Source organism: Oncorhynchus keta, chromosome 7 (genome assembly GCF_023373465.1).
Source record: "Oncorhynchus keta strain PuntledgeMale-10-30-2019 chromosome 7, Oket_V2, whole genome shotgun sequence".
NCBI classification, from domain to species: Eukaryota; Metazoa; Chordata; class Actinopteri; order Salmoniformes; family Salmonidae; genus Oncorhynchus; species Oncorhynchus keta.
This window is the reverse complement of record NC_068427.1, coordinates 14,673,874-14,701,293: the sequence shown is the minus strand read 5'-3', so window position 1 is coordinate 14,701,293 and position 27,420 is coordinate 14,673,874. Positions and strand designations below refer to the sequence as shown.

The 27,420-nt window shown below is 44.8% G+C and overlaps 1 protein-coding gene across 12 annotated transcripts in view; it reads right to left on the bottom strand.

Moving 5' to 3' along the window:
* Positions 1-27,420, bottom strand: part of stxbp5l (syntaxin binding protein 5L) — a 258,352-nt gene that overhangs the window by 7,179 nt on the left and 223,753 nt on the right. For 2 of the 12 annotated variants that reach the window (XM_052522027.1, XM_052522029.1), the window contains 8 exons: positions 26,957-27,022; positions 17,080-17,184; positions 14,060-14,113; positions 9,492-9,674; positions 3,227-3,328; positions 1,306-1,545; positions 484-847; positions 151-316 (listed from right to left, as the gene is read on the bottom strand). In XM_052522027.1, coding sequence (XP_052377987.1) covers positions 151-316; positions 484-847; positions 1,306-1,545; positions 3,227-3,328; positions 9,492-9,674; positions 14,060-14,113; positions 17,080-17,184; positions 26,957-27,022 — 1,280 coding nt within the window. The remainder of the gene's footprint in view (positions 1-150; positions 317-483; positions 848-1,305; positions 1,546-3,226; positions 3,329-9,491; positions 9,675-14,059; positions 14,114-17,079; positions 17,185-26,956; positions 27,023-27,420) is intronic. The other 10 variants (XM_052522032.1, XM_052522034.1, XM_052522033.1 and 7 more) reach the window with 6 other exon arrangements.

Below are 27,420 nucleotides of genomic sequence, written 5' to 3'. Positions count from 1 at the left end.
ACACACACACACACACACACACACACACACACACACACACACACACACACACACACACACACACACACACACACACACACACACACACAAACAAGTACAGATCATTCTAAACTCCACAGTACACAAATGCACACACAGATGGGTGCTGACCTGTAGGTTGTCCGTCATCTCCTGGCTGTATGTGAGACGCTGTATCTCTGTAGGAGAGCTCAGATACAGGGCCTGACCTCCGTTAGTGAAGACAAAGGTCCGGGCGATACGCAAGTCGGTCAAGGGAAGATAGTTGATATCCATCAGGGGTCTTAGACTGGGCAAACTGGGAGGAGACAACAACAGAAAATACACAACGCTGTCAAGGGTGGTAGTAGTAGAAGTCATCTCATGGGCCTGTAGGAATACGACAGAAAGACAGGTCTTTTCGATCCATCAAGGGAACACGACCAAGACAGCTTTTAAGAGGCATGAGAAAGACCGACCGTATACCTTAGGGTCATGATGTGTCCGTTGGCGCAGAAGCAGGCCAGGCAGACGCTGTTGCAGACGGAGACAACGTCAGCCCGCAGGAGGAAGGAGGACTCGGTGATGTTGTGGGTGAACAGGACAGCCTGGGTGGGCATGAGGATGACCTTGGCCTGCTTCTCAGAGCACACAACGGCCAGGTGACCGTCACCGCACGCCTCCTGGGAGGATGACGGGGAGAAGTTGATCAGCTTGCGCCTGCGGGGCCGGTCGGGGTCCTCCGGACCGTTGGGGTCCCGCCACACCTCGTAGGGACTCTGAATGAGAGCGCCCCCACAGTCCAGGAAGGCAAATCGCAACACAGAGCCTTTTAGCATCAGGACGGTACCTGGGTGTGCCATGGAAAGAGGCAGATAAGACAAGATAAGAAAAGATAGCACTTTCGGTAACGTGACATCCAAGATCTTTTCTATATTCACCAAACATTCAATTCTTTCTGATCTTGCTATCTAATATTGACTAATATCAGTCATTGAAATGGAATGAGAGAGTAGGAGGGCAGCGAAGAATGCCAACCTGCAAATCCCATTATCACACCCACGTTAGCATATCGATAATCTCTTCTCAATTGTTGCTTAGGTGGGCTTGAAGAGTAAGCCCCTCCCCCACAACCATGCCCTCTATGAACCTGCACCCCTACACCCTACCCTGTGAGTCAGTGAGTGATTCCTCCATTACAATCCTGTCTAATGTCAATGACATCAAAATAACGAAGGCTAAGGCAGGCCACATTCGGGATCTCCTTCCCCCAGACCATCTATCATTCCCTCACGCAGACAGGCTCACCACTGGGCCCCATGGTGATGGGCTCCTCCATCCTCTCCTCCTCTTCTGTGGGGATGGATATGGGCAGGAGCAGGACCACGCCCAGGCTGGTGCCCACCCACAGGCAGGCGGTAGGCAGAGCATCGCCCTTACGGCCGTAGGACTCTCCGAACTGCAGCGTGGTCACTGACTCCTTGGTGTCGCGATCAATGCTGGACACACTGGAGCTCCGCGAGCGACTGAATGAGTTCTCTCTACTTTCTGCTTTGCAACAAATTACGGTGAAGGACACAGACACAATGAGGCAGATGGGGGAGAGGGCGGGAGGGAGAGAGAGAGAGAGAGTGAGAGGGAAGGAAGGAAGGAGAGAAAGAGAGAGAGGAAAGGAATGAAGGAAGGAAGGAAGGAAGGAAGGAAGGAAGGAAGGAAGGAAGGAAGGAAGGAAAAAAGGAAGGAAGTATAACAGTAGACAGAGTGGAGAGAAGAAGAGAGAGAGAGAACAGGAATAGGACAATGGAGTATGCAGACAGACAGAAAACAGAGGGTGATATACAGAAAGAGAAACAAGGCAATAAGACCAGGAAGAGAGAGATGTGGAACATAGAGAAGGGAGAAAACAGCTGCTTAAAAGGGAGGAGAGACAACGAGCAGCCAAGTGAGAGCACACACACACGTGCAACACACACACACACACACACACACACACACACACACACACACACACACACACACACACACACACACACACACACACACACACACACACACACACACACACACACACACACACACACACACACATGCAGAGACAGACACACACACACCACAAACCAACATGAAGTCACAGCTGTAGTGCTTGGTTACCGTTGGATCCATCTATGACTCATTTGATTATGGCCCAATGAAAGCAAACACACAGTACAAAACCATTTCTGTCCTTTTGAATTTTCCCATTATTATGTTCTCTCACTCACTGCAGGTTCAAGAAATACCCTGATGTGCACACACATACACACACACACACACACACACACACACACACACACACACACACACACACACACACACACACACACACACACACACACACACACACACACACGCAGAGACAGACACACACAAAACACAGGTACTCATATTGTACACACACACACAAACACATACACACACACAAAATAGGTGGACGCACACACATCACATCAAAACACACAGATTGTGTTGACCCCTTGCCTTGCTAGGCATTCGGATCCTCTATTACATATTTATAGATTTAGCCTCCTGCCTCCACCATAAAAGTATTTCTGTATTGCCCAAGAATGATTCATGCACTTCTCAATTATTTACAACCTGACTATGTGCTGCCTGGGCTTGTTCTACAAACACCGTAGACTTTATAACTTAACAGCGGCTGGGGATTTCTGCATTGCCCAAGGTTCACTCTTAATATTTTCATTCAAAAGGCAAATGGAACAAATTGGAAAGGGCTCTAGCTAAACACTGCTTTCTCTCTGCCCTACTCTGTCTTTACTAACAGTAGAAAATAAAAAGTGTATCAGAATAAAGAACCAGCACATCATTAATGCACCTCATGGCATTTCACAGTGTCTTGGATTATCAGGCAAGCAAACAAAACTGAACAAGCAAAAACGCAGCAATAAAGATGTGTGTCCGTGGCATGCAAACATTAGGACAGTGTACACTAAGCACATACAGAACAGCTGTACCTTGGACACAGCACACACTCCTATAAGCCATGGAGAGATAAAGTACATAAAGTTCATCCTGTCAACCCAAAGTACAAGAGCAACAAGCGTGTGTCCCTGAACATCTCTAGACAGGACATGGACGGTGACAGAGCAACGTGGGGCCACAGGACGGACGTTACTGGCCGACGGAGTTGCGGACAGTGGGCCGCACGTGGCGGTGCACTGCGCCCCCTTACCTCTCTCGCTCCAGTTGTAGGAGGTGGTGTGGTGCTCGTCGTGGGAGTACATACTGACTCCATGCAACTGCTGAAGCATTGCCCTCCTGGACGCATGGCCACCTATTCCCCCACATCACAACCCCCATTCAAACCCCAGACACCAACCAAGCCAGCCAGAAAACCAGCCGACAGAAGGACAGACGGGACAGACGGCAATACCAGAGATAGACACAGGGGGAGAGAGAAAAAAAACAACTCAGTGGGGATGAGCATGGTTAGGACAAAAGAAAAAGGGAGAAACAGAGACGTTTTTATCCCTCCAGCAGAAAGAAACTGCCGAACCCTCCTCCTCCTGCCAAACTCCTCGGACCATACATGACAAGTGAAACCTGTTTCTGTGACTAATCAATAGGGATATGAAGAGAAATAACATCCCTCCAGGCTGCAGTACAGCCGAGCCCTGTTTAGGGCGACGCTACACTACGCTACAACGCTGCCGGCTAGCATTGAGGCTAGAGAATATAATGGCTTTTGTAGTCGGGCCTGTGTCCAGAGTGGCAGCTCATTTTCTGCCGTGTGTGTCCGGGTTATGTTTGTGCATGACAGAGTCTTCAAGGTGGTAGCTAATGAAAGTCACGCACAGTGGCACTCGGACAGGACACGGGGACCCCCAAGGGGGCCAAGCAGGGATATAGTAGGAAGAGGGAGGGGAGGAGGAGGAGAGAAGAAGGGGGGAGTAAAGAGGAAGGTAAGGAGGGAGGGCAATGCTTCAGCGACTCAAGACACACATAGACAGTGTAGTGGAGAGACGAGGACAGACAGACGCCCTGGAGCTACATCTGACACCTCGGTCAATAACTTCATCACTACTAGAATGAAACCCATAGGTTTCAGCAAGTTAATACCCCACGTACCACCTAGGGAGTGAATGACCAAAAGCGCCCACTTTGGCCTCATGGGACGAAAATCTGGTGTTTCTATGTCAAACAGTTTTGTTATATTTCAGTCTTCTGTGATGTGTATAATCTCCAAATTAAATGCATTTCAACTCTATATCTGACATGGTACAGGTGTCTTATTTCTTTTAAGCTCATTACGATGTGTGTGAGGTGTATACTTTTGTTTAAAGTAGATTTGTTTAAGACTACCAAGAAACACTCTGTGTGACCCTGATTTAGCCCACTGCAGTAAAAGGTGGCAGCGATCGATGTCTTCGTCCAGTCAGTCATTGTGTGCTCCTAACAATGTCAAAGCTGGAACTATGTTCACAGGCCATAATTGCCTCATGTTGCATAGCTTTAATATTTAATTCTCTGTCAGACAGGGAGACATGGCGTGGTTGTTTATGTTGTGCCTGTCCCCTTTCTCTGGTGTGTGTGTCGTCTGGTGTATGAGTGTGTGTGTGGCGGGTCGCCTGGTGTGTGTGTGGCGTGTCGCCTGGTGTGTGTGTGGCGTGTCGCCCGGTGTGTGGGCCTCATTACAGAAACTCAGCCCTTCACACCGCTCATTGACCTTTCATTATTCCAGTGACCCTGCTGTTTCATCGCTGTGGTAACCCAGCCAGCGCCAGCGCCAGCGACAAACTGAATGGGTAAGGGGGTCGCACTGCCTGATGGGAGCACCAGCATAACACACGCCATAGACTGGGTATGTCCTAAATGTCACCCTATTCCCTACGTAGTGCACTATTTTTGACCAGAGGCCTATGGGTCCTGTTTAAAAGTAGCGCACTATAAAGGCAACAGGTGCCATTTAGGACACAGCTATAGTCTCCATGGTGAGAGGAAAATATATTTAAACATAGTTAGTGAACCGCCCAGGGCATATATAGCACTAACAATACTTTAACACCGCCTGGTCTCCCATGTGCTTTGACATTTTGAGGAAACCACTTTAAGATCCACCTGTTGAGCTGTTGGCTAGTTTTGATACGGTTACACAGTTTGAGTTCAAATGAGGTGATCTGTCCTTTTACAAATTCTTTTCTTTTTTCACCTTACCGTGTGAAAAGCTTTGAGAGAATGAGTATTAGGCCTATTTGTGCGGTCAATGACTCCTCATTGTTATCTAGGCGATTCCCAATTTCGCACTCTGGCGACTTCAACGTGTCGACGACGCTGATCTAGGTTAACTAAAGGCTTTCACACGTCCTGCCGTCATTTCATTCCATTACGAACAGAAGTCAAGGTTCTAAGTTACAGCGAAATTGAACAAACTACATTTTGGCACTAATATTCTGTTCTAAAGGGGATTTTATTACTATTCTAACCCAGGAGCTCTGGGAATATATGTAAACTAGGCATTTATAGCATGTCAGTATCAATCTGATCAGTAACAAAGGCGACTGTGGCCTTCATTAAAACATGGAGCGTATGCTAATGTGGAACACAGCAGACTGCAGCCTGCCTCCCAGCTCCATGGGTTCTGCCTTAATGGAGGATTTGTTCAGGAAATGGAAATACAAATCACACAGTTTTTGTGAAAGGGTGCATGCCGGTGTGTGTGTGTTTCGAAATCTTCAGGAATAGAGATTCTTATGTTGCCATTACCATGGATAAATTCGTCGTTTTCTTTCTCTCCCTGTCCACTTCTATCCCTGACAATCACCCACTGTCTTTGCAATTCGGGAGCAGCTGCTACTTTTGACAAGTTAAAATGTTTTGTTCTCCGGACAGCCTCGGCTAATCAAACACAACTCAGCGTGGCCCGTGGCTGGTCCAGGGTCCAGGGTCCTCTTGGAACACAACTAGCTCAGTCTGCCTTCCGTCCCTCCCTACCTGCCTGACCATCTGTCTGATCTGACGCTCCAGCTGGGTGATAGAGCCCTCTGACGCCGGCGCAGGTCGGCTAACTGTGACGTTTTGGAAGCAGTCCCCATCCTCTCTGTACCGCGGAGAGATTAGCTGGAAGGATCACTGGTGTCTGTCTGCTAATCTGTCCGGATCGGGATGAACCAGCCAGGCCACGGTAGTGCTAGTGTGACCTGGATAGGAAGAGCTTTGGCCAGGCTTACAGTACTCAGAGTACCCCTCGGTCTGTGCACTGACAGGACAGCACACAACAGCAGATCAATACCAGGTCAAACGTTTGGCATCCTGAGAATGACTCAGAAAGGTCAGAGAGTGGATTACGCTAACTCTCTGATAGAGAAGGACAAGAATTGTGTAACACATCTATCAGTAATGTTTGACATTCTGAGGAGCAACAGTATACATACATTAACCTTTAGATGTTGACATAACCACTCATAATAATGTATAGTTTTAGTATGCAGCTCTTGAAATAATATCTGGATATTCCGATCCATAGTGGTAATCTGGATGTTCAGATCCATAGTGGTAATCTGGATGTTCAGATCCATAGTGGTAATCTGGATGTTCAGATCCATAGTGGTAATCTAGATGTTCAGATCCATAGTGGTAATCTGGATGTTCAGATCCATAGTGGTAATCTGGATGTTCAGATCCATAGTGGTAATCTAGATGTTCAGATCCATAGTGGTAATCTGGATGTTCAGATCCATAGTGGTAATCTGGATGTTCAGATCCATAGTGGTAATCTAGATGTTCAGATCCATAGTGGTAATCTGGATGTTCAGATCCATAGGGGTAATCTAGATGTTCAGATCCATAGTGGTAATCTAGATGTTCAGATCCATAGTGGTAATCTGGATGTTCAGATCCATAGGGGTAATCTGGATGTTCAGATCCATAGTGGTAATCTGGATGTTCAGATCCATAGTGGTAATCTGGATGTTCAGATCCATAGTGGTAATCTAGATGTTCAGATCCATAGTGGTAATCTAGATGTTCAGATCCATAGTGGTAATCTAGATGTTCAGATCCATAGTGGTAATCTAGATGTTCAGATCCATAGTGGTAATCTGGATGTTCAGATCCATAGTGGTAATCTGGATGTTCAGATCCATAGTGGTAATCTAGATGTTCAGATCCATAGTGGTAATCTAGATGTTCAGATACATAGTGGTAATCTGGATGTTCAGATCCATAGTGGTAATCTAGATGTTCAGATCCATAGTGGTAATCTGGATGTTCAGATCCATAGTGGTAATCTAGATGTTCAGATCCATAGTGGTAATCTAGATGTTCAGATCCATAGTGGAAAGGTAATTTATAAAATCTGCACAGCACTTTTAACAATATTACCTGAGTTTAGCTTCCTCGGTAAGGAGGAGGACTGTGTTCATAAACCATGCAACGTTACATTAGACGACTTGTCTCTGTGTTTAAGAGCCTATTATCGCCTATGTAAATGCATATTGAACTTGCATTTAGTTAAGGTGCACACAGCCCCACCTCCTGAATATACCCAGTAGAACATTTCCTTTGTGGATGTTACATTCTACTCAGGATTAACAGGCCTGGGCAGCTGATCTCAACACTCAACACATTTCACCGTCATTTTGTCCATTTTGAGAAAAGGACCGCATCCCGACAGACTGGTTCTATTAATGGACCAGGAGCTGAGTGACAGTAAGCTGCTATAAGACAAGGGCTGCGGCCCAAATGGCAACCTATTCCCCATATAGTGCACTACTTTTGACCAGAGGCATATGGGCCTGAGTCAAAAGCAGCGCACTATGTAGGGAATAGGATGCTAGTTGAGACAACCAGGGGGGCGAGGTCATGTAGCTGGCTGAGAAAGGGGACGCCTAGTCAGTTGTTCAACTGAATGTATTCCACTGAAATGTGTCTTCCGCATTTAACACAACCCCTCTGAATCAGAGAGGTGCGGAGCGCTGCCTCAATCCACATCCACGTCTTCGGTGACCAGGGAACAGTGGGTTAACTGCCTTGCTCAGGGGCAGAATTACATATTTTTACCTTGTCAACTCGGGGATTCGATCCAGCAACCTTCCAGTTACTGGCCCAACCCTCCCCACCAGGCTATAGAGACGTAAGTGCGGAAAACAATGAATGGATGTCCGTCGTTTGATGTTGTCTCGAGCTGTCCCTACAGCGTTCTGACTGTGACTAAAGAAGGCTGACTGACAGGGAGGTATGATTGCACGTAATGGCATGTTCATACCCATCAAGACAGCAGCCGTTTTCTCTCACAGCGTTTCGCAGGGGAGAGGTAAACATTTTGGCTCAACAAGGAACAGAGTGAAAGTAGATGTGAGTAACCGCTTGACAGTGTCAGATGAGAGGATTTCCCCTGTTTGATGTTATTTGTGGCAGGACGCCTCAAGGCACATTCGAGCACAACAATGAAACGTACCTACGCTCTGTAACACGGGACAAACATATGACGATAACCTTCCTATTGAAGTAGTAACCAGAGATCACAAATGCAATGGTTGAGAAAACACTGGACAAATGACCAGCAGCATTCAGATACATTCAGCCAAGTAGCAACATCTGGGATATAGTATTGCAGTCAGATAAGCACCTAGAGGGAGTTAGACAGGTATATATATATATATATATATATATATATATATACATACACCTTTACATACATACATACATACATACATACATACATACATACATACATACATACATACATACATACATACATACATACATACATACATACATACATACACACATACCACACAGTACAGTGTGGAATGGAAACACCTTCTGGCGCCACACATACAGCACATAGATATACACACACAAAAACACCCACCCTGTCACCATTGATACACTAACACAGGGACGGTATGGGTGGTACAAAGTGAGGGTGTGGGCTTTAGTGTTGTGGTGTAGTCACATTGTGGTGGTGTGGTGGAAAGTGAAGGGCTGTGAATGACAAGTGAGGTCAAAGCGGAAGGGCCGCTGGATTATGTGCGAGCAAATGTGTGTGAAAATCCCCAACAATTTGTCTTCAGCAAAACCTTTTTGTGAACTTTGACTTTATAGCTGTTCTCTTACAATTTGACATGTGACGCAACATGTTTTGAAGTGGTCAACTGTCATCATCTACTCAATATAACACTCATCACAGACAATGCTGAAGAGAAAAGTCCCACAGTGTCCACCCTGCTATATGGTGACTAACCAGGAGGGACATAATACTGTAACATTCAATGTCAGTTATGCTTCAGTAATACAGCGTTCACCATTTTTTTCTTCAGGATAGAAAAGTCAGAGAAAGCACAATCAAAATGAATGAGAAAACAGCAGATATCCCACCAACCACAACTCAACCAACCTCTCACCCCCTACCTGTTGATGACTGGCAGACATGCACTTAGGATGGGAGGATGAAAAGGTTAGGAAGAGGGTTTAAGGGGAAGGGGACAAGCACACACCTTCTGTGTGGGAGGAAACAGGCAAAGAGATCTCCATGCAAGCGGCGGACTGGGCCTTGCGGAAGGGCGGTCGGCCAGGCCCTCTCCGGGTGAGCCGCGGGCCCTCGGGAACCCCTGTGATGCGAGGCTTCCCCACGGAGCAGGGCTGGGAGGTGGGACTAGTGCAATGTCCATTGACATGATCTGCAACAACGGCAAAGCATTAGCAAACGACTTCAGGAAAACAAAGCAGAGAGAGAGGGAAAAAACGTCTATGGTAAAGAGAAAATGACAGAGGTAATGAGGTTAGAGTTAGAACGAGAGATCTAGCTCGAGAGATAGGTTGAGGTTAGAGTTAGAACGAGAGATCTAGTTAGAGAGATAGAGAGATGAAGAGAGGTAGAGTTACCTGACCACTGTGACTGACCCAAACTTAAAGGAAAGCTTTGACTATGTACAGACTCCGTGAGCGTAGCCTTGCTATTGAGAAAGGCCGCCGTAGGCAGACATGGCTGTCAAGAGAAGACAGGCTATGTGCACACTGCCCACAAAATGAGGTGGAAACCGAGCTGCACTTCCTAACCTCCTGCCAAATGTATGACCATATTAGAGACACATATTTCCCTCAGATTACACAGATCCACAAGGAATTTGAAAACAAACACCAATTTTGATAAACTCCCAATATCTAATGGGTGAAATTCCACAGTGTGCCATCACAGCAGCAAGATTTGTGACCTATTGGTCACAAGAAAAGGGCAACCAGTGAAGAACAAACACCATTGTAAATACAACCCATATTTGTGCTTATTTATTTTCCCTTGTGTACTTTAACCATTTGTACATCGCTACAACACTGTATATATTATGACATTTGTAATGTCTTTATTCTTTAGAAATTTCTGTATGTGTAATGTTTACTGTTAATTTGTATTGTTTATTTCACTTTTGTATATTATCTACCTCACTTGCTTTGGCAATGTTAACACATGTTTCCCATGCCAATACAGCCCCTTGAATTGAATTGAGAGAGAGAGAGAGAGAGAGAGAGAGAGAGAGAGAGAGAGAGAGAGAGAGAGAGAGAGAGAGAGAGAGAGAGAGAGAGAGAGAGAGAGCGTTAAAGAGAGATAGTTAGATTTAGATGGAGATGGAGAGTTAGAGAGATAATTACAGAGAGAAAGAGAGAGAAGGAGAGTGGAAAAGCTGTCAAAATATAGGGAGAAGCTTTTTACTCAATCCATGCCAAGAAAATAAAAAAGATACAAAACAATATTGATTAAAATAAATAAATAGATTCACAGGTGATGGTAAAGTACATTCGGTCGGACCAGGCATTTTACAGAGTCTTTCATCATCCCTTTGTTTTTGTCCTCAAGTGGCATTGAGAGAGTTTCACACTCAGTACCGAACTTTATTTTACTTTTGAGAGGTGCCGACGAAACTCAGGTAATACATTTTTGACCAGTAAGGTCCTCACCAGACTAGCATCAGGAGCGGTGCAGCACTTCAAACATTTAAGAAATCAGAGACCTTTGGGTGGATTCCAGAGTGTATCAATATTTGAATAGAGTTGGTTGATACTGTAGGTATACAGTCTAGGTTAATGAAACAGCATACTGGACTGTCTGATGCCTCTGCATAGAGTTGGTTGATACTGTAGGTATACAGTGTAGGTTAATGAAACAGCATACTGGACTGTCTGATGCCTCTGCATAGAGTTGGTTGATACTGTAGGTATACAGTGTAGGTTAATGAAACAGCATACTGGACTGGCTGATGCCTCTGAATAGAGTTGGTTGATACTGTAGGTATACAGTGTAGGTTAATGAAACAGCATACTGGACTGTCTGATGCCTCTGAATAGAGTTGGTTGATACTGTAGGTATACCGTGTAGGTTAATGAAACAGCATACTGGACTGTCTGATGCCTCTGCATAGAGTTGGTTGATACTGTAGGTATACAGTGTAGGTTAATGAAACAGCATACTGGACTGTCTGATGCCTCTGCATAGAGTTGGTTGATACTGTAGGTATACAGTGTAGGTTAATGAAACAGCATACTGGACTGGCTGATGCCTCTGAATAGAGTTGGTTGATACTGTAGGTATACAGTGTAGGTTAATGAAACAGCATACTGGACTGGCTGATGCCTCTGAATAGAGTTGGTTGATACTGTAGGTATACAGTGTAGGTTAATGAAACAGCATACAGGACTGGCTGATGCCTCTGAGACAAGGTGGGTACATGTATGGTGCCTGCTCTGAATTGTGTATATTCATATTGATACGGCGTGGGTGCCCACACTTGCTTGTGTGTGTGCGCATGCTCTCTCCAATGGTATTTTCCAGCCAAAAACTCTATGTTAATGAGACGCAATCTCTTTTGTGGGGTGGGGGGGGGATTCTATGGGCTTGGCGCCTATTCCGCAGCTCGTCAGCCTGTGGCTTCGTCAGCCAAACAGGGAAAGCTCTGCTGCCGCCAAGAGACTAAGAATTAAGCAGCTGACGACGTCTGTGCCAGATGCAGACCACTCTGCCGCTTCCATGTCTTCAGTGTCAAGTAAACAAAACTTTGGCATTTTATTGACTGACAGCTCTCAGTGAGGTAGCACTCCACCAGCGCTACACTCCAGAGCAGTAATCAGTGTGTGTGACAGGGAGGCTTGTTGGGAGCAATCCTCGTTGAGTGAGAGCTGCATTCAGAAAGTTGGCATTAGGCCTGGGTGCCAGTCTGCTTCCTCTCGCTTGCCAACTCCTTCTAGAGATTGTCATGCAAAAACATGTTCGTTTTGACAGTGGAGTAGGCAAACGCACAAACAGATCTGGGACCAGGCTAAGTTGGCCTCGTGTTAACTACTGAATATGCCAGACAGGAATCTCTAGTGGGTTGTCTGTTTAGCTATGGTGATTTGAAGGAACACACACTCCTAACACCAAATCCCTTGTTAGGCCCATTGATGCAAATCTAGTTCACTTTCTAAGTGAGGATGAAAGACTCTGTGGTGCCACCCAGTCCGCGTGCGCCTCAGTCCAGTTTCACAGCAGGCTGTAGCAGGGCAATAGTGGGCTTGGAAACTGAGGATAGCTCTAGTGCCAATGAATGTGCTACATGACTACGCCATTGTGTGTCTGGCTAGCACTTATCATCATGGTTGGGTCTGCCAATCAGTGGTTTGTCCTGGCACAGTCTAAAGGAAACTGGTCCACATCAGAAAAAAATGGCAGTCTACCCACCCCACCTACACACACTCACTCTCCTTTTCTCTCTTTCTCTCGCTCTAACACACACACAGACACAGACACATACAGTACACACACACGTTCGTGCGCGCACACACGCACACGCACACACACACACACACACACACACACACACACACACACACACACACACACACACACACACACACACACACACACACACACACACACACGCAGGTTCAAGTAATTTAATCACATGAAACAGTCCCACTTTGTAGCAGCTGTATCCTTGACTAATGACAGACAGCTGCTCATATTATATTTGAACTAATTACATAGGTGCATTACTATGTTAACAGCCTAAACAGGGCACTGATCACGGTTGAAATAGATTTTTGTTCCACTGCATGTTTAATTGAATTTGGACTGCTTGGAATAGTGCTTGAACCTTTTTTGATTAGCCTCCAATTGTTGTTCAATGTTTAAAAGGGGATACATTTCCCAATGCGGTAGGTGCATTTTTGCTATCAACTATCATCCTTTTCAGTTTAATTTCCTGTTAAATGATGGCTTGTTTACCCGACACGGTCTCACTCTAAAACTACAGCCACACATTTCAAACCTGTTGAAGGAAACAGTTGTCATTTCACAGATGTCATACTGTAGATATTGGCACAGTAGTGTACTGTATATGAATTGAAGAGGCATATAGTAGAGGTATATAGTAGGACAGGACAGAGCAGAAGCATGAGCGAGAGAACCTGTGACTGCAAGGGGTGTAGGAGCTCAAGGGATGTACTGAGAAAGAGCGTGTCGCTACAGTCTACAGGAAATGCAGAATGGTCCAGCAACAATGGAGCAAGTCCCGTTGGAGAGACGAAAATGATCCAATCACGATGGAGCAAGGCTGTTTAGAGTTAGAGAATGGTCCAATCACAGCATAGAGCAAGGCTGTTTGGAGATAGAAAATGATCCAATCACGATGTAGCGAGGCTGTATAGAGAGACAGAGAAGGGTCCAATCTCAATAGAGCGAGAGTACATTTGGAAATGCATCTCCCAAAACGACATGGGCATGAGGTAAGAGCCACCTTTGGAAACACTTGCAAAATGTACGATAAACAAAAAAGCTTAAGACGGGTAAAAACACAGACATAGAAAGTCAAAGGAGAAGGACAGAACAGGCCATTCAGTCTCATCATGAGCTGGTCGAGGAGAAGAAGTGAGTGATAAGAAAATACTGCTGGTTGCGTGAAGAGGAAGCTACTTGATGTGAACAACATAAATAAAAACAAATATAAAATGTATATCTGCGCATAACAGGACAAAAGAGGAAGTCAATTAATCAAATGAAACGAGGGTAAAAACTGCTGGCTTTCGCCTACCGTACCAAGATCAGTCTTAAGATCTGTTGGCAGACTTAACTTTCTGCCGGGTCCCTTTACTGTAACAAAAGACATAGGAAAGAAAGGAGCAGTTAATGTTTCCAAGCCAAAACCAAACCAAAATGGAAGAAAAAGTAAAAGCCAAACGATGCAGAAAACAAAAGATCAAACTAAACAAAAACTGAACAACGTAATTCAAAACGTGCAAAAGTGTGCAGTTGTCGCACATGGCAGGCAGATGCAGAGGCCATTCCCATCATGCTCCATGGTTTTCCCAGAGGCCAGTGCTCCCTGTCAGAGAGTGTAGACACGGGAACAGTGAAAGCAGTTCTAGAAACAGGAACTGAGAAACCCGTTTTCAGGTAAGACTCCTTCCCAGTGTGTCTTCCAAGTCTTCCATTCTCTGGCCACTCAAAAGCAACTGATTTAAGTAGAGGTATTTTCTGATTGTTTGTTTTATTTATTTCTGTATGTTCGGGTTGTCAGAGTTCACTAAGGCCTGGGGGGTTTGGCATAAGAAACATAAATAAACTGGGAACTCAAATAAACACAAAACAGATTGGAAAGAAACAAACAAGTTCAACATTTTGCAAGCATTTTGCAGTATATACAGAACTGCAAAGGTACATGTTGAGAGACGGTCATTCAATTTTCCTCAGTCGATTCAAAGGACATACCATGAGGTCACTGGTTTTGGTTGGTTAGATAATTATTCTGGTGTATGGGAAATGTGGGATGTTGTAAGGATGGCAAATCAAGAAACCACACACCAATCTTTGTAAAGTAATGTTTGGGGCAAGCTAGCAGATATTGGAAAGTGCAGTTGTTTGATTGCAACATCTATAAGTGGAATCCAGAACATTTTAGCTTTGAAATTGAACAAACTCTTATGGGCCCCCCAAAAAATACTCTGTTTTACAGATAATAATTCAAGAGGCCAAAAGTCTGAATTCCACCATCTTTCATGGGCTTTGAGTAGGGGAAAAGTGGTGTGCTGAGGTAGAATTGAAGTAGGAGTCATTTTATGATAAATTGCCTTGTTGGGAGCATAGAATTTGAAAGGGATTTTGATGTAAATGAAATGTTCTCCTTTGTGCGGTGCTTGTGACAAAATTGCTGTGGTATATAGTGCCGTGGCATCATTTAATTCTGAAATCAATAAAGTGTGTGTGTGTGTGTGTGTGTGTGTGTGTGTGTGTCTGTGTGTGTGGCCAGATGTTGCGGCCATGATGCGTAGCAACAGAACTGTGTCGAAACAGAGGAATATAAAGATGGAATGACAGTGCTCTACCAATAGCACTGGTATTCACTATTCACAGGTGGAATTCTACACGTCATTTAACAGATCATTTGCACCATGTTAGGACTCTTGTGGGAATATGTTTGCTGGATAGAAGGATGTTTGAACTGAATAAAAAGTGGGACTGTGCATTGTGCCAGCGATGCCTTTTAACAAATGACAGTATTTACATTTTTGGGGACCTAATTATGCTACATATCAACCTGTTGCCCTACGAAATAGAAAAGTATATTGTCTTGTTTATATGCCCTGATAACATCCAAATGCCATTTTATGGTAAATATTTAGGGAGTATTAATTGCTAGTGACATGGAGCATATTGCAACCATCATTGGCTACCAGATTACCGTCAATTGATCTCTTGTCAAACCATCAATGGCCACCAGATTACCGTTAATTGATCTCTTGTTATACCATCAATATGGGTTAAATTCACTTGCACAGCTAATCTCAAAGGCAACCATTATTGGACACCTCTACCGCTCCCTAAAGCTGATGTCGGTGTTACCTTAGACCTGCCTGCGACCAAAGTCTCTGAAGATACAGTATGTTCACCCTGTTGATGGGTATTATCAACGGAACCATTTAGTCCTACTTTTTGAGTAGATTAAGTGCAATTCATCGATTTGACAATCCTTCCGTACAACTGAAATAAAGTTAATAAATAAATAAATAAAGTATTTTCTCATTTACCACGACAAATCTACTGTAGCAATTTACCCATGTGAATGGAAAACTAATGTTGGTGTAGCCTACTCGTAATATTTGATTTGATTCCAATTTATGTTATCCATTAAATCCAACTGTCTTTAAAATAAAAATGTCTGGTACGGTCATTCCTTATCAAAATCGGGGGTAAACTATTCCTGGTCTGTCCATATTTGAAATGTGTAACTAAAAGTTAATCAGCCTGTCGGTTTCTGATGCTCCTGACAGGTCGATATTTCATTGGGGGCGGGAATAGAGAACCTAAAAACAGCTGTCTGGTATCATCATGGAGTCCATGCAGTTAGACACATCACAGAGTATTAGATGTTGTTATTATGTTAAAGAGGAGGTTGTGGGTGAGAAAAAACAAATAGACAAAGTTAGTGTTACAAAGGAATGAGAGTCAGAGTGCCTCCCAACAGGAAGGGCAAAGATGCATGGTCTTCCTCACAAGAACATGACAACAACAACAACAACAACAACAACAACAACAACAACAACAACATGGATGAATCACAGAGGAGCTGAAGAATTAGGGAGGAGTGTCTGACCTTGACTGACTCCTCCCGCTTTTCTCCACAGCCTTCCTCAGTAGCACGGCTGATGAAGGATGAAAGGCCACAAGACCAGACTAGACCCAGCACAAAACACACATCGCCCCCTACAGCTGGGGCTGAGGCAATGCAACAACGCCTACATCTTCTGCTCACAGATGCATGGATCACAATGTTGAAAGTTGGAACAGACAAGCATAGGAACACACTCCATATGCTACCATGCAACGCCCCACACCCACAAACCCACCCACAATCCATCCTCCCTCCACCCCTCAGCCCCCACCCACCCACCCACGCACACTCCATATGCTACCATGCAACGCCCCACACCCACAAACCCACCCACAAACCATCCTCCCTCCACCCTCCACCCCTCAGCCCCCCACCCACCCACGCACACTCCCCCAGCGATAGGACGTGAAAGGGACAGGTTTCCCTGGGCTGTCGTCCCTCCTCTTACCATTGTCCAGTAAGTAAAAGACTGGACTGCAGTGGCTGGCTCTCAGACTGGCCACAGGCTCAGGCATGGAGCGAGGGTCATAGTGAAGAGAGCTTGGGTAGGGAACTGGAATAGGAGATGCAACAGAACACACACTTTTCAGGAGGGAGAAAACAAAACAACATGGGTGAATTGAGATAAAGACAAGCAGGTACATAATAGCAGTTGATTCTGAAGATACCAATACAAAACGTGTGTGATAAGGTCAAGGTAAGGCTACCATGCAAACACAACCACGACAACGAAAACAACGACTAATACTGCTACTACAACGACTACTATGTCTACAACTACTATCACGACACCATCACAAATCACGGCAACTCAATGAAATGTTGTCATTGATGATACAGGTAAAGTAGCACCTGTTGTTAACATTTATGCTAGGACTTCCCCACAGCCGGTTGTCTAGTCCAGTCACACTCCGGTCAAAATAACCCAGCACCCTTCCAACAGAATTCAGGATGAGAGAGTGTTCTTGACGTGTCGATTCCAGACTTGGCTAACAACATGTGCTTCCTTACTGTACTGTAAAATTTGCTCTCTAGCACCTCTCAAACTCATTTTCAAATTCTCGTTAGATTCCTTGTGACATAACGCAGACTAAATGATGTTTCAAACTTGGTGTGCAGGTGTGTGGTGAACAGTAAGTACATTTAATCCCAGCCACTCTGCTCATTATAGGAGATAAGAACGGCCACATCCAGCCCGGGCAGGTGGCTTCAGCTCCCCGCTTTCCTTTAAGCTCCCCTTTAAACAGCCAGCCTGTGAGCTCAGGGACAGCACCATCACCTCTCCTTTCTTCTCCTGGAGCCTCGCTTTGCCTCTAAATTTATCCTGCTTGGTCAGAGCCACTCTCTGGCATTTCCACTTATTTTGCCCAACCTCACGACTCGCGTCTCGCCCCAGACTACAGGATCTATACTACCATCAGCCACAGCAGCCATCGTGAGCAGAAACCCAGACACAACAAGAGATAGTAACAAAGTAAACAAACAACAACGGAAAGGAGGATATGGCTTCAAAGACGAACATGGGGCCAATTACAGAGCCTAACGGGGAGGATGTTTCCCAGTGTGGAGAGGTGAGACGGAAGTAAGAAGGAGGGAGTGAGAGAGAGGAGAGTTGAGACGGGTGATGGTGGATAGTTAATAGGCTGCCTGCCGGGTCTGGGTTTGGCCAGTGGTGGTCACAGCAGGACTGGGGTGTCAAGGCAAGGGGACAGCCAGAGCCAGCCAGGCTCAGGTCACTAATCGCCTCAGAGCTGCTTGGGAGAATAACGACGACAGAATCTCGCCATGAGCCCTCTGCCTCAGGATGGAGACTCTGCCTTTCATCTGCCTGTCATCTGTCCATCTCTTCCTTCCTGCCTCTGATATCCTCTATGTTTCCCACCACTTTTTCTCCAGCCATACCTGTGGCATTCTTTGCACACTTTTCTCTGCACCTTTGTAAACACCACACAGTCACACATCACATCCTCATCTCTCTTCCTACCCGATCTCCACCAGTCTCGCTTTTCTCATCTCTGCAATCAATAAAAGGGGTGGGACCAGATAATAGATAGGCTACCCTGACATATTCCACATAGCTATGCACATTGGTATGCATTTCTTCTAACGGCATACCACCAACACTGTATCCTCATGAGATGTGTGGATACAATGGCAGGGTCAGCCAGGTCTAGGATCCTATAGACCCAAGAGAAACTACAGTCAGGGCGAGAGAGATAGCGAGAGAGATGGAAAGATAGAGAGAGAAAGAGAGAGAGGGACAGGGAGGGAGCGGGAGAAGGAGCGGGGGGAGAGAAAGAGAGAGAGAGAGAAAGATGGAAAGAGAGAGCGCTAGAGAGAGAGAAAGAGAGGGAGAGAGAGAGAGGGAGGGAGAGAAAGAGTTCCAGAGAGACAGAGAGGGAGGGAGAGAAAGAGAGGCAGAGAGAGAGAGAGAGGGAGAGAGAGAGAGAGAGAGAGAGAGAGAGAGAGAGAGAGAGAGAGAGAGAGAGAGAGAGAGAGAGAGAGAGAGAGAGAGAGAGAGAGAGAGAGAGAGAGAGAGAGGAGAGAGAGAGAGAGAGAGAGAGAGAGAGAGAGAGAGAGAGAGAGAGAGAAAGATGGAAAGAGAGAACACTAGAGAGAGAGAGAAAGAGAGGCAGAGAGAGAGAGGGAGGGAGAGGGAGGGAGAGAAAGAGAGGCAGAGAGAGAGAGAGAGAGAGAGAGAGAGAGAGAGAGAGAAAGAGAGGCAGAGAGAGAGAGAGAGAGAGAGAGAGAGAGAGAGAGAGAGAGAGAGAGAGAGAGAAAGAAAGATGGTAAGAGAGAACGCTAGAGAGAGAGAGAGAGAGGGGGAGGGAGAGAAAGAGAGCCTTGTGCAAGACCTTACATTTACTGGTCCTACTTCCTCCGAATCAGAAGCCATGTTCATTCATAATGCAGACGCTTATGGCAAATTGATTTCCAAACAGGGAAAACATTTTTTTATGGACTCATTAAATATTCACAACAACATGCTCCGGAGTTTAGATTCGCCTCTGGAAATAAGTGTGTAAAAAACGGGCAGAAAAGATGACGTCAGGAAAAACAAACGAGGCCTCATCAATCCCTGTCGGGGGAAAAGTCGGTGGGAAAAGTTTTTCTTCAGAATGGCTGTGCTTTCACAAACATCCCTCACCTCCACCCCCCCCCTCCCTCCTCCATCATTCTCTTTTTTCCCCCGAATTCTTTCCATTTCCCAAATGCCACACAAAGCATTTCAAGTTATTCACGCTCCACTGACAGGTTTGAGAGTTCAAGTGGATTCTTGCTTCCTGCAAAATAAGATGCTGGTTAAATAGCTGTCTGCTTGAGTACATGCCAATTGACACTTCTTTCTCCGTCCCCTGTCGGCGCGTCAGCACTAAGTGACCCGCATAGACAGAGCAACGTGTGGCGCTCCTAAGAGGAACACATCAAACACAGTGACATCACCGTAACAGACATTACAGGTCATTGTTGACACCATTAATCAGCCCCCTTCCACACATTCCATTATAGATTTAATGTCTGGGGCCTGGTGAGAACATTATTTATAGGTGATGATGGCTCTGTCTGGCAAAGTGATGATTCAAATACGAAGCAAATATTTACACAGAAGAAGAACATTCTAGTCTAAACTTAAGTTGCTGAGAATCTGCAATCTTAGGCTATGTAAAAAAATATATATAAAAAAACGTGCGCAAACACACTCAGACACATGTACGTACACATACTCCCAGTGAAATAAAGATGGCCTTACATCAAGTATAAAGCAAGGCTGTATGGAAACCAAAGCCTAGAGAACACAGCAGGTCTAACAGCACGGCTGGCATTGTATTCCCATCACACACACATTAGTCCAACAGCAGTATCTATCCCTCCCTCCCTCCCCAGCAGCTGCAGGCAACCGCTCAATGTTAGCTATCCTCCTTTTTCAGTGTGAAAAAGACAAATATTAAACATTTAGCCCCAGCTCCTTCTCAATGCTCATTCTCAGGCACAGCTGGTTTGGTCTGAGCAGAGAGAGGAGAAAGGGAGGGGAGAGGAGGGGAGTGATAAAGAGGAGGAGAAGGGCAGTGGGAAAAAATGTAACGCTGTCAAACACACACACACACACACACGCACGCGCACGCACGCACACACACACACACACACACACACACACACACACACACACACACACACACACACACACACAGAAGCCAGTTCTCTGATGCACCAGAACAGTCTGGTGCATGTGGCCTGGAGCAAACTCCCTTACCGGCCGACCTACTCGCTCTAACCCATCCATCTAGTAAACCTGCAGGCCACTGCTCTCTCTAATTATCTCTCTCTCTCTTTCTAATTATTTATATATATATATATATATAAATAATTAGAAAGAGAGAGAGAGGTATATATATATATATATACACACACTGAGTTTACAAAAGCTCTTTCCATGATAGACTGAACAGGTGATAGCCATGATCCCTTATTGATGTCATTTGTTAAATACACTTTAATCAGTGTAGATGAAGGAGAGGAGACAAGTTAAAGAAGGATTTTTAAGCCTTGAGACAATTAAGACGTGGATTGTGAGTTCAGAGGGTGAATGGGACAGACAAAAAATATAAGTGCTTTTGAACGGGGCATGGTAGTAGACGCCAGGCGCATCGGTTTGTGTCAAGAACTGCAGTGCTGATGGGTTTTTCACGCTCAAAAGTTTCCTTTGTGTAACAAGAATGGTCCACCACCCAAAGGACATCCAGTCAACTTGACACAACTTTGGGTATTTGGCATTGTATTAGGATCCCCATTAGCTGTTGCGAAAGCAGCAGCTACTCTTCCTGGGGTCCACACAAAACACCACTTCATGGGGTCCACACAAAACAACAAGAACAGCTCAAAAACAGAACTACCTAATTTCCCCTCAACATCGGACTCCCCTTAACTTCAGACACTCTCTAGCGCTTGGAGAATTTCATCACTTCGAGCTCAACATTTAAGTGGACTGGAAAATAATTGTGTGTTTCCTGTTCTCCACTCATTACCTGTATTAACTGCACCTGTTTGAACTCGTTAGCTGTATAAAAGACACCTGTCCACACACTCAATCAAACAGACTCCAACCTCTCCACAATGGCCAAGACCAGAGAGCTGTGTAAGGACATCAGGGATAAAATTGTAGACCGGCACAAGGGTGGGATGGGCTACAGGACAATAGGCAAGCAGCTTGGTGAGAAGGCAACAACAGTTGGCGCAATTATTAGAAAATGGAAGAAGTTCAAGATGACGGTCAATCACCCTCGGTCTGGGGCTCCATGCAAGATCTCACCTCGTGGGGCATCAATGATCATGAGGAAGGTGAGGGATCAGCCCAGAACTACACGGCAGGACCTGGTCAATGACCTGAAGAGAGCTGGGACCACAGTCTCAAAGAAAACCATTAGTAACACACTACGCCGTCATGGATTAAAATCCTGCAGCGCACTCAAGGGCCCCCTGCTCAAGCCAGCGCATGTCCAGGCCCGTCTGAAGTTTGCCAATGACCATCTGGATGATCCAGAGGAGGATCATGTGGTCTGATGAGACAAAAATAGAGCTTTTTGGTCTAAACTCCCCTCGCCAGGTTTGGAGGAAGAAGAAGGATGAGTACAACACCATCCCAACCGTGAAGCATGGAGGTGGAAACATCATTCTTTGGGGATGCTTTTCTGCAAAGGGGAAAGGACGACTGCACCGTATTGAGGGGAGGATGGATGGGGCCATGTATCGCGAGATCTTGGCCAACAACCTCCTACCCTCAGTAAGAGCATTGAAGATGGGTTGTGGCTGGGTCTTCCAGCATGACAACAACCCGAAACACACAGCCAGGGCAACTAAGGAGTGGCTCCGTAAGAAGCATCCCAAGGTCCTGGAGTGGCCTAGCCAGTCCCCAGACCTGAACCCAATAGAAAATCTTTGGAGGGAGCTGAAAGTCCGTATTGCCCAGCGACAGTCCCAAACCCTGAAGGATCTGGAGATGGTCTGTATGGAGGAGTAGGCCAAAATCCCTGCTGCAGTGTGTGCAAACCTGGTCAAGAACTACAGGAAACGTATGATCTCTGTAATTGCAAACAAAGGTTTATGTACCAAATATTAAGTTCTGCTTTTCTGATGTATCAAATACTTATGTCATGCAATAAAATGCTAATTAATTACTTAAAAATCATACAATGTGATTTTCTGGATTTTTGTTTTAGATTCTGTCTCTCACAGTTGAAGTATACCTATGATAGAAATGACACACCTCTACATGCTTTGTAAGTAGGAAAACCTGCAAAATCGGCAGTGTATCACATACTTGTTCTCCCCACTGTATAAACTCAGCAAAAAAAGAAACTTCCCTTTTTCAGGACCCTGTCTTTCAAAGATAATTCGTAAGAATCAAAATAACTTCACAGCTCTTCATTGTAAAGGGTTTAAACACTGTTTCCCATGCTTGTTCAATGAACCATAAACAATTAATGAACATGCACTAACAGGTTACCGACAGTAGGCAATTAAGATCACAGTTCTGAAAACTTAGGACACTAAAGAGGCCTTTCTACTGACTCTGTAAAACACCAAACGAAAGATGCCCAGGGTCCCTGCTCATCTGCGTGAACGTGCCTTAGGCATGCTGCAAGGAGGCATGAGGACTGCAGATGTGGCCAGGGCAATAAATTGCATTGTCCATACTGTGAGATGCCTAAGACAGAGCTACAGGGAGACAGGACGGACAGCTGATCGTCCTCGCAGTGGCAGACCACGTGTAACAACACCTGCACAGGATCGATACATCAAAACATCACACCTGCGGGACAGGTACAGGATGGCAACAACAACTACCCGAGTTACACCAGGAATGCACAATCCCTCCATCAGTGCTCAGACTGTCCACAATAGGCTGAGGGACAATGTCGCCTATGGGTGGGTTTGGGCACAAACCCACCGACTCTGGACCAGACAGGAATGGCAAAAAGTGCTCTTCTCTGACAAGTCGCGGTTTTGTCTCACCAGGGGTGATGGTCGGATTCGTGTTTATCGTTGAACGAATGAGCGTTACACCGAGGCCTGTACTCTGGAGCGTGATTGATTTGGAGGTGGAGGGTCTGTCATGGTCTGGGGCGGTGTGTCACAGCATCATTGGACTGAGCTTGTTGTCATTGCAGTGTGTGTTACAGGGAAGACATCCTCTTCTCTCATGTGGTACCCTTCCTGCAGACTCAACCTAACATGACCCTCCAGCATGACAATGCCACCAGCCATACTAGTCATTCTGTGCGTGATTTCCTACAAGACAGGAATGTCAGTGTTCTGTCATGGCCAGCAAAGAGCCTGGATCTCAATTTTGACCCCCCCCCCCCTCCCCCCTTGTTCAGAGACACATTATTCAATTTCTGTTAGTCACATGTTTGTGGAATCTTGTTATGTTCATACAAACATTTACACATGTTACGTTTTCTGATAATAAACACAGTTGACAGTGAAATGACGTTTATTTTATTGTATAAAAGAATCGCTGTTCATTGTAAAATTCGACCGAGCGAAAGATCACACATAATTTAACATACAACTTCTTACCTAAATTATTCATACTCCTTTACATGTTAGTATTAAACTGGAATCTACTAAAAACATGAGATTAATCTGTAAAACAAACAATGAGGCATTATTTGGTTTCAACACTGAAGAAGATGTTGGTGAATAATTATTTTTAAGCGTCTACAGGAGGGCGCACCGGGCTACGCAATGATAAGTTGACAGGCGAGTCATTTTGTTTTACTGGAAGGCTAGTCAACTATCTAGAAACACTTCAGATACGAGGTTGGTGTCTCTTTTAAAAATAAAAAAAAGATGGTGTTAGTCCACTCTGCCACCAGGAGGGAGCTAGCATGCCATGTTTTTTTAACTCATACAATGCTGTTCATTTGAACCTATTCAAATCAAAGACATTTCAAAGGAAACAAGCACTCATTAACCTTTTCCTTGTGAGTTCCAAATATCTCGAACAGTTTGTTATTTATTCGCGTGACTGTTCCAAAATGGGATTGTTACTCAACAGGACAGTGAACCTGCTTAGCACGCAAACCAAGGCACGCTGTTTGCTAATTATTTACTGGCTATGTTTCAACTTGTAATTTTTCTAATTATTTTCTAACAAGTTTTATTTTCAAACAGTTTGAACTGAGGTGTGTCCCGAAATCCTCATTAATTCACATAGAAGCAGCCCATTTCACCGTTGTGGACAATTTATGTTTGAGGCTTTACTGAGCCAGACAAACTTCTCCCTTTGAGGAGAGCCCAGGCACTTCCCCAGTGATTCCCCAGATCAAGTATCTAGACATTTCTCTAGTCAGAACAGGCACAAACCTTTTTCTTACGGGACATTTTCTGGCTGCCCCTCATTGCCTTTATTGTTGTTTCCCTTACAAATAATAACTTTGGACATGTGTGTGCGTTCCTATCAAAGTACGGGCTTATTTTCTGCATATGGTGTTGTCATTTCTACTGTAGCATTCTTTATGTATAGAGCATAATGTATTTACTGTTTTATTTATGTTTTCAAGTACTGGTGACAAATCATGCATTCCGATTCTTGCATAGATTATAATGGACACATATGTAAAGTAATTTAGTGAAGGTTGCACTGATCATAATTAGCTAATGCAAAGCTATTTCCCAGATACTTGTGGTGCCATGTTTGTTGGCATCATACAATGCATTCTGGTTGTCACGTAAGTATCTGTCAGACCAAAGATTTTATAACAAAATGAGGTGAAGGGGAGGTGCACTCGACTGGTTTTTGGGGCAACTGGGAACTTTATGTTGTAACTGGGAATTCTCAGGTCGGAAAATTGGAACTCGAGAAAATTGACAGAATTCCCGAGTTCGAATTTCGAGTTAGATGACCATTCAAATCCATTTTTCCACAGTCAGAGCTTGTTTTTTTCTGAGTTCCCAGTTGTCTTGAACACACTAAAGTCGGAAGTCTGAGATTTTCAAATTCCTAGTTCCCAGTTGTTTTGAACCCGGCATCAGATTGTAACTAAGGTACCTCAGGCTTGCCAGCTCTAATTCCCCTTTCCAGGTTTATAAAAATAAAAAAAATGTAGCTTAGAAACTTCTCCTGTGTTCGCCCCCATTTATTAATAAATCCTACATGGTAGTAATATTTCCTGCATCATATCCCCCGATAATATCTTCCCCCATTTCTACCCCCCATAGACTTGAAAACCCTCCACACATTAAATGAAACCCCCACAAAGCCCCTATAAAATGATTTCATCCATATCTGGCAACCCTGTTTAGCTTTCGCGTTACAGTTAGGCTAGGCAGCAGGCTTGTATTTGGGGTGATGCTCTGTGAGAATATAACGTTTTATTTGCTTTGTGATTTGTCAAAAACTGTAAACGACTTGTCAAGTAATGTGCTCCGGTTCCTGTATACACTGTAACAAGTACATTGAAGATTTGTAATAAGCTGAAAAGTTGCCAAACAAAGTTTGCACAGCCATCTTTGACTTAGACATGTATTTGCTTCTTATAGTGAGTGGCATTCTAGGATTAGGGAGTTTTTGCTTGTCAAACATAAACAAACATGGCTGCCATCATAAAGAATTTAGCGGCTTTTAGCTTAGCTGTTAGGTTGCTAACTTTTTTTTGTTTTTTTGTCAGCGCCACCTGTTATTTAGACTGGTTTATGGAACGGGTCTGGTTGAGGATGTGGTCCGTCTGATGCTTGGATGATGAAGGTCACATTTACCTTTTATTTCCCATCAGTACGAAACATTGTTTAGATGCTTTTCAGACAACAAGGCTGTTTAGAGGTGTTTGCTGCATCATACGTTCTGTTGCTACTGTCCCAATCACATATTTGCGTTGCGATGCTGCAGGGACCACTGAACAACGATCACAAATATGTGATCGTACGCGTCAAAGGGTTAAATGTCCTGACAATGTTCCAAAGCAATGGAACTATCCTTTCCAAGGACGTTGTGGTAAGGTTTACCATAGAATGCTAAATAACCACACTCTCACCGAGCTCTAAGAAACATATGGTTTGTTATGTGCTAGCTGGGAACACTTTAAGAAGTATCCTTCCAGGTTGATATATGTTAATACAGTTACCATTCACTTCAAGTTAAAGTGATGCCCCAAAGGTAAAGTGTCCATACCCCAGTGACAGGTACAGAGTCCATACCCTGAGGCTAGGTTCTTGCTGAAACCGACCGGCATCCCAGTGCGACCTTCAGCTTTGATCAGATGTAACAATCCTGTGAAGTGAGTTGGGTGGAGAGAGAGAGTGTGTGTGTGTGTGTGTGGCGTTACCTGAGGTGGGTGACTTGCTTCTCTCCATGTCCATGGATACCTGGTTATCGGAGAGTTCTGTAAGGCCTGTCGCAGCCAATCAGATTCCAACAGGATGAGGAGGAGGAGGAGAACGTGGGATAGAGAGAGACTCTTCAGTCATGGTCATATAAAGAAAGCATGGTGATATAACAGACAGTTGACAGTGCCGTAACAGCATCTGTTGCCATGGTGACACAACATACAGTCATCAGTAGCATAACGTTGTCCGTTGCTGAGGCGGACCACTCTGATCCTGACGCAACACACAGGATTCAGGAAGTTTTCCCCCCATACATGATGATCATTTATACCACAGCATTGTTTAATACAGGATTCTGATTGGCTAGAAAGGCATTCTATAGCGTGCGTCAATTTCAGATATATAGAAATTGGACACCTCTGAAGTAGTCCCATCTTCCGTTTATTTACTTATACAGTGGTCT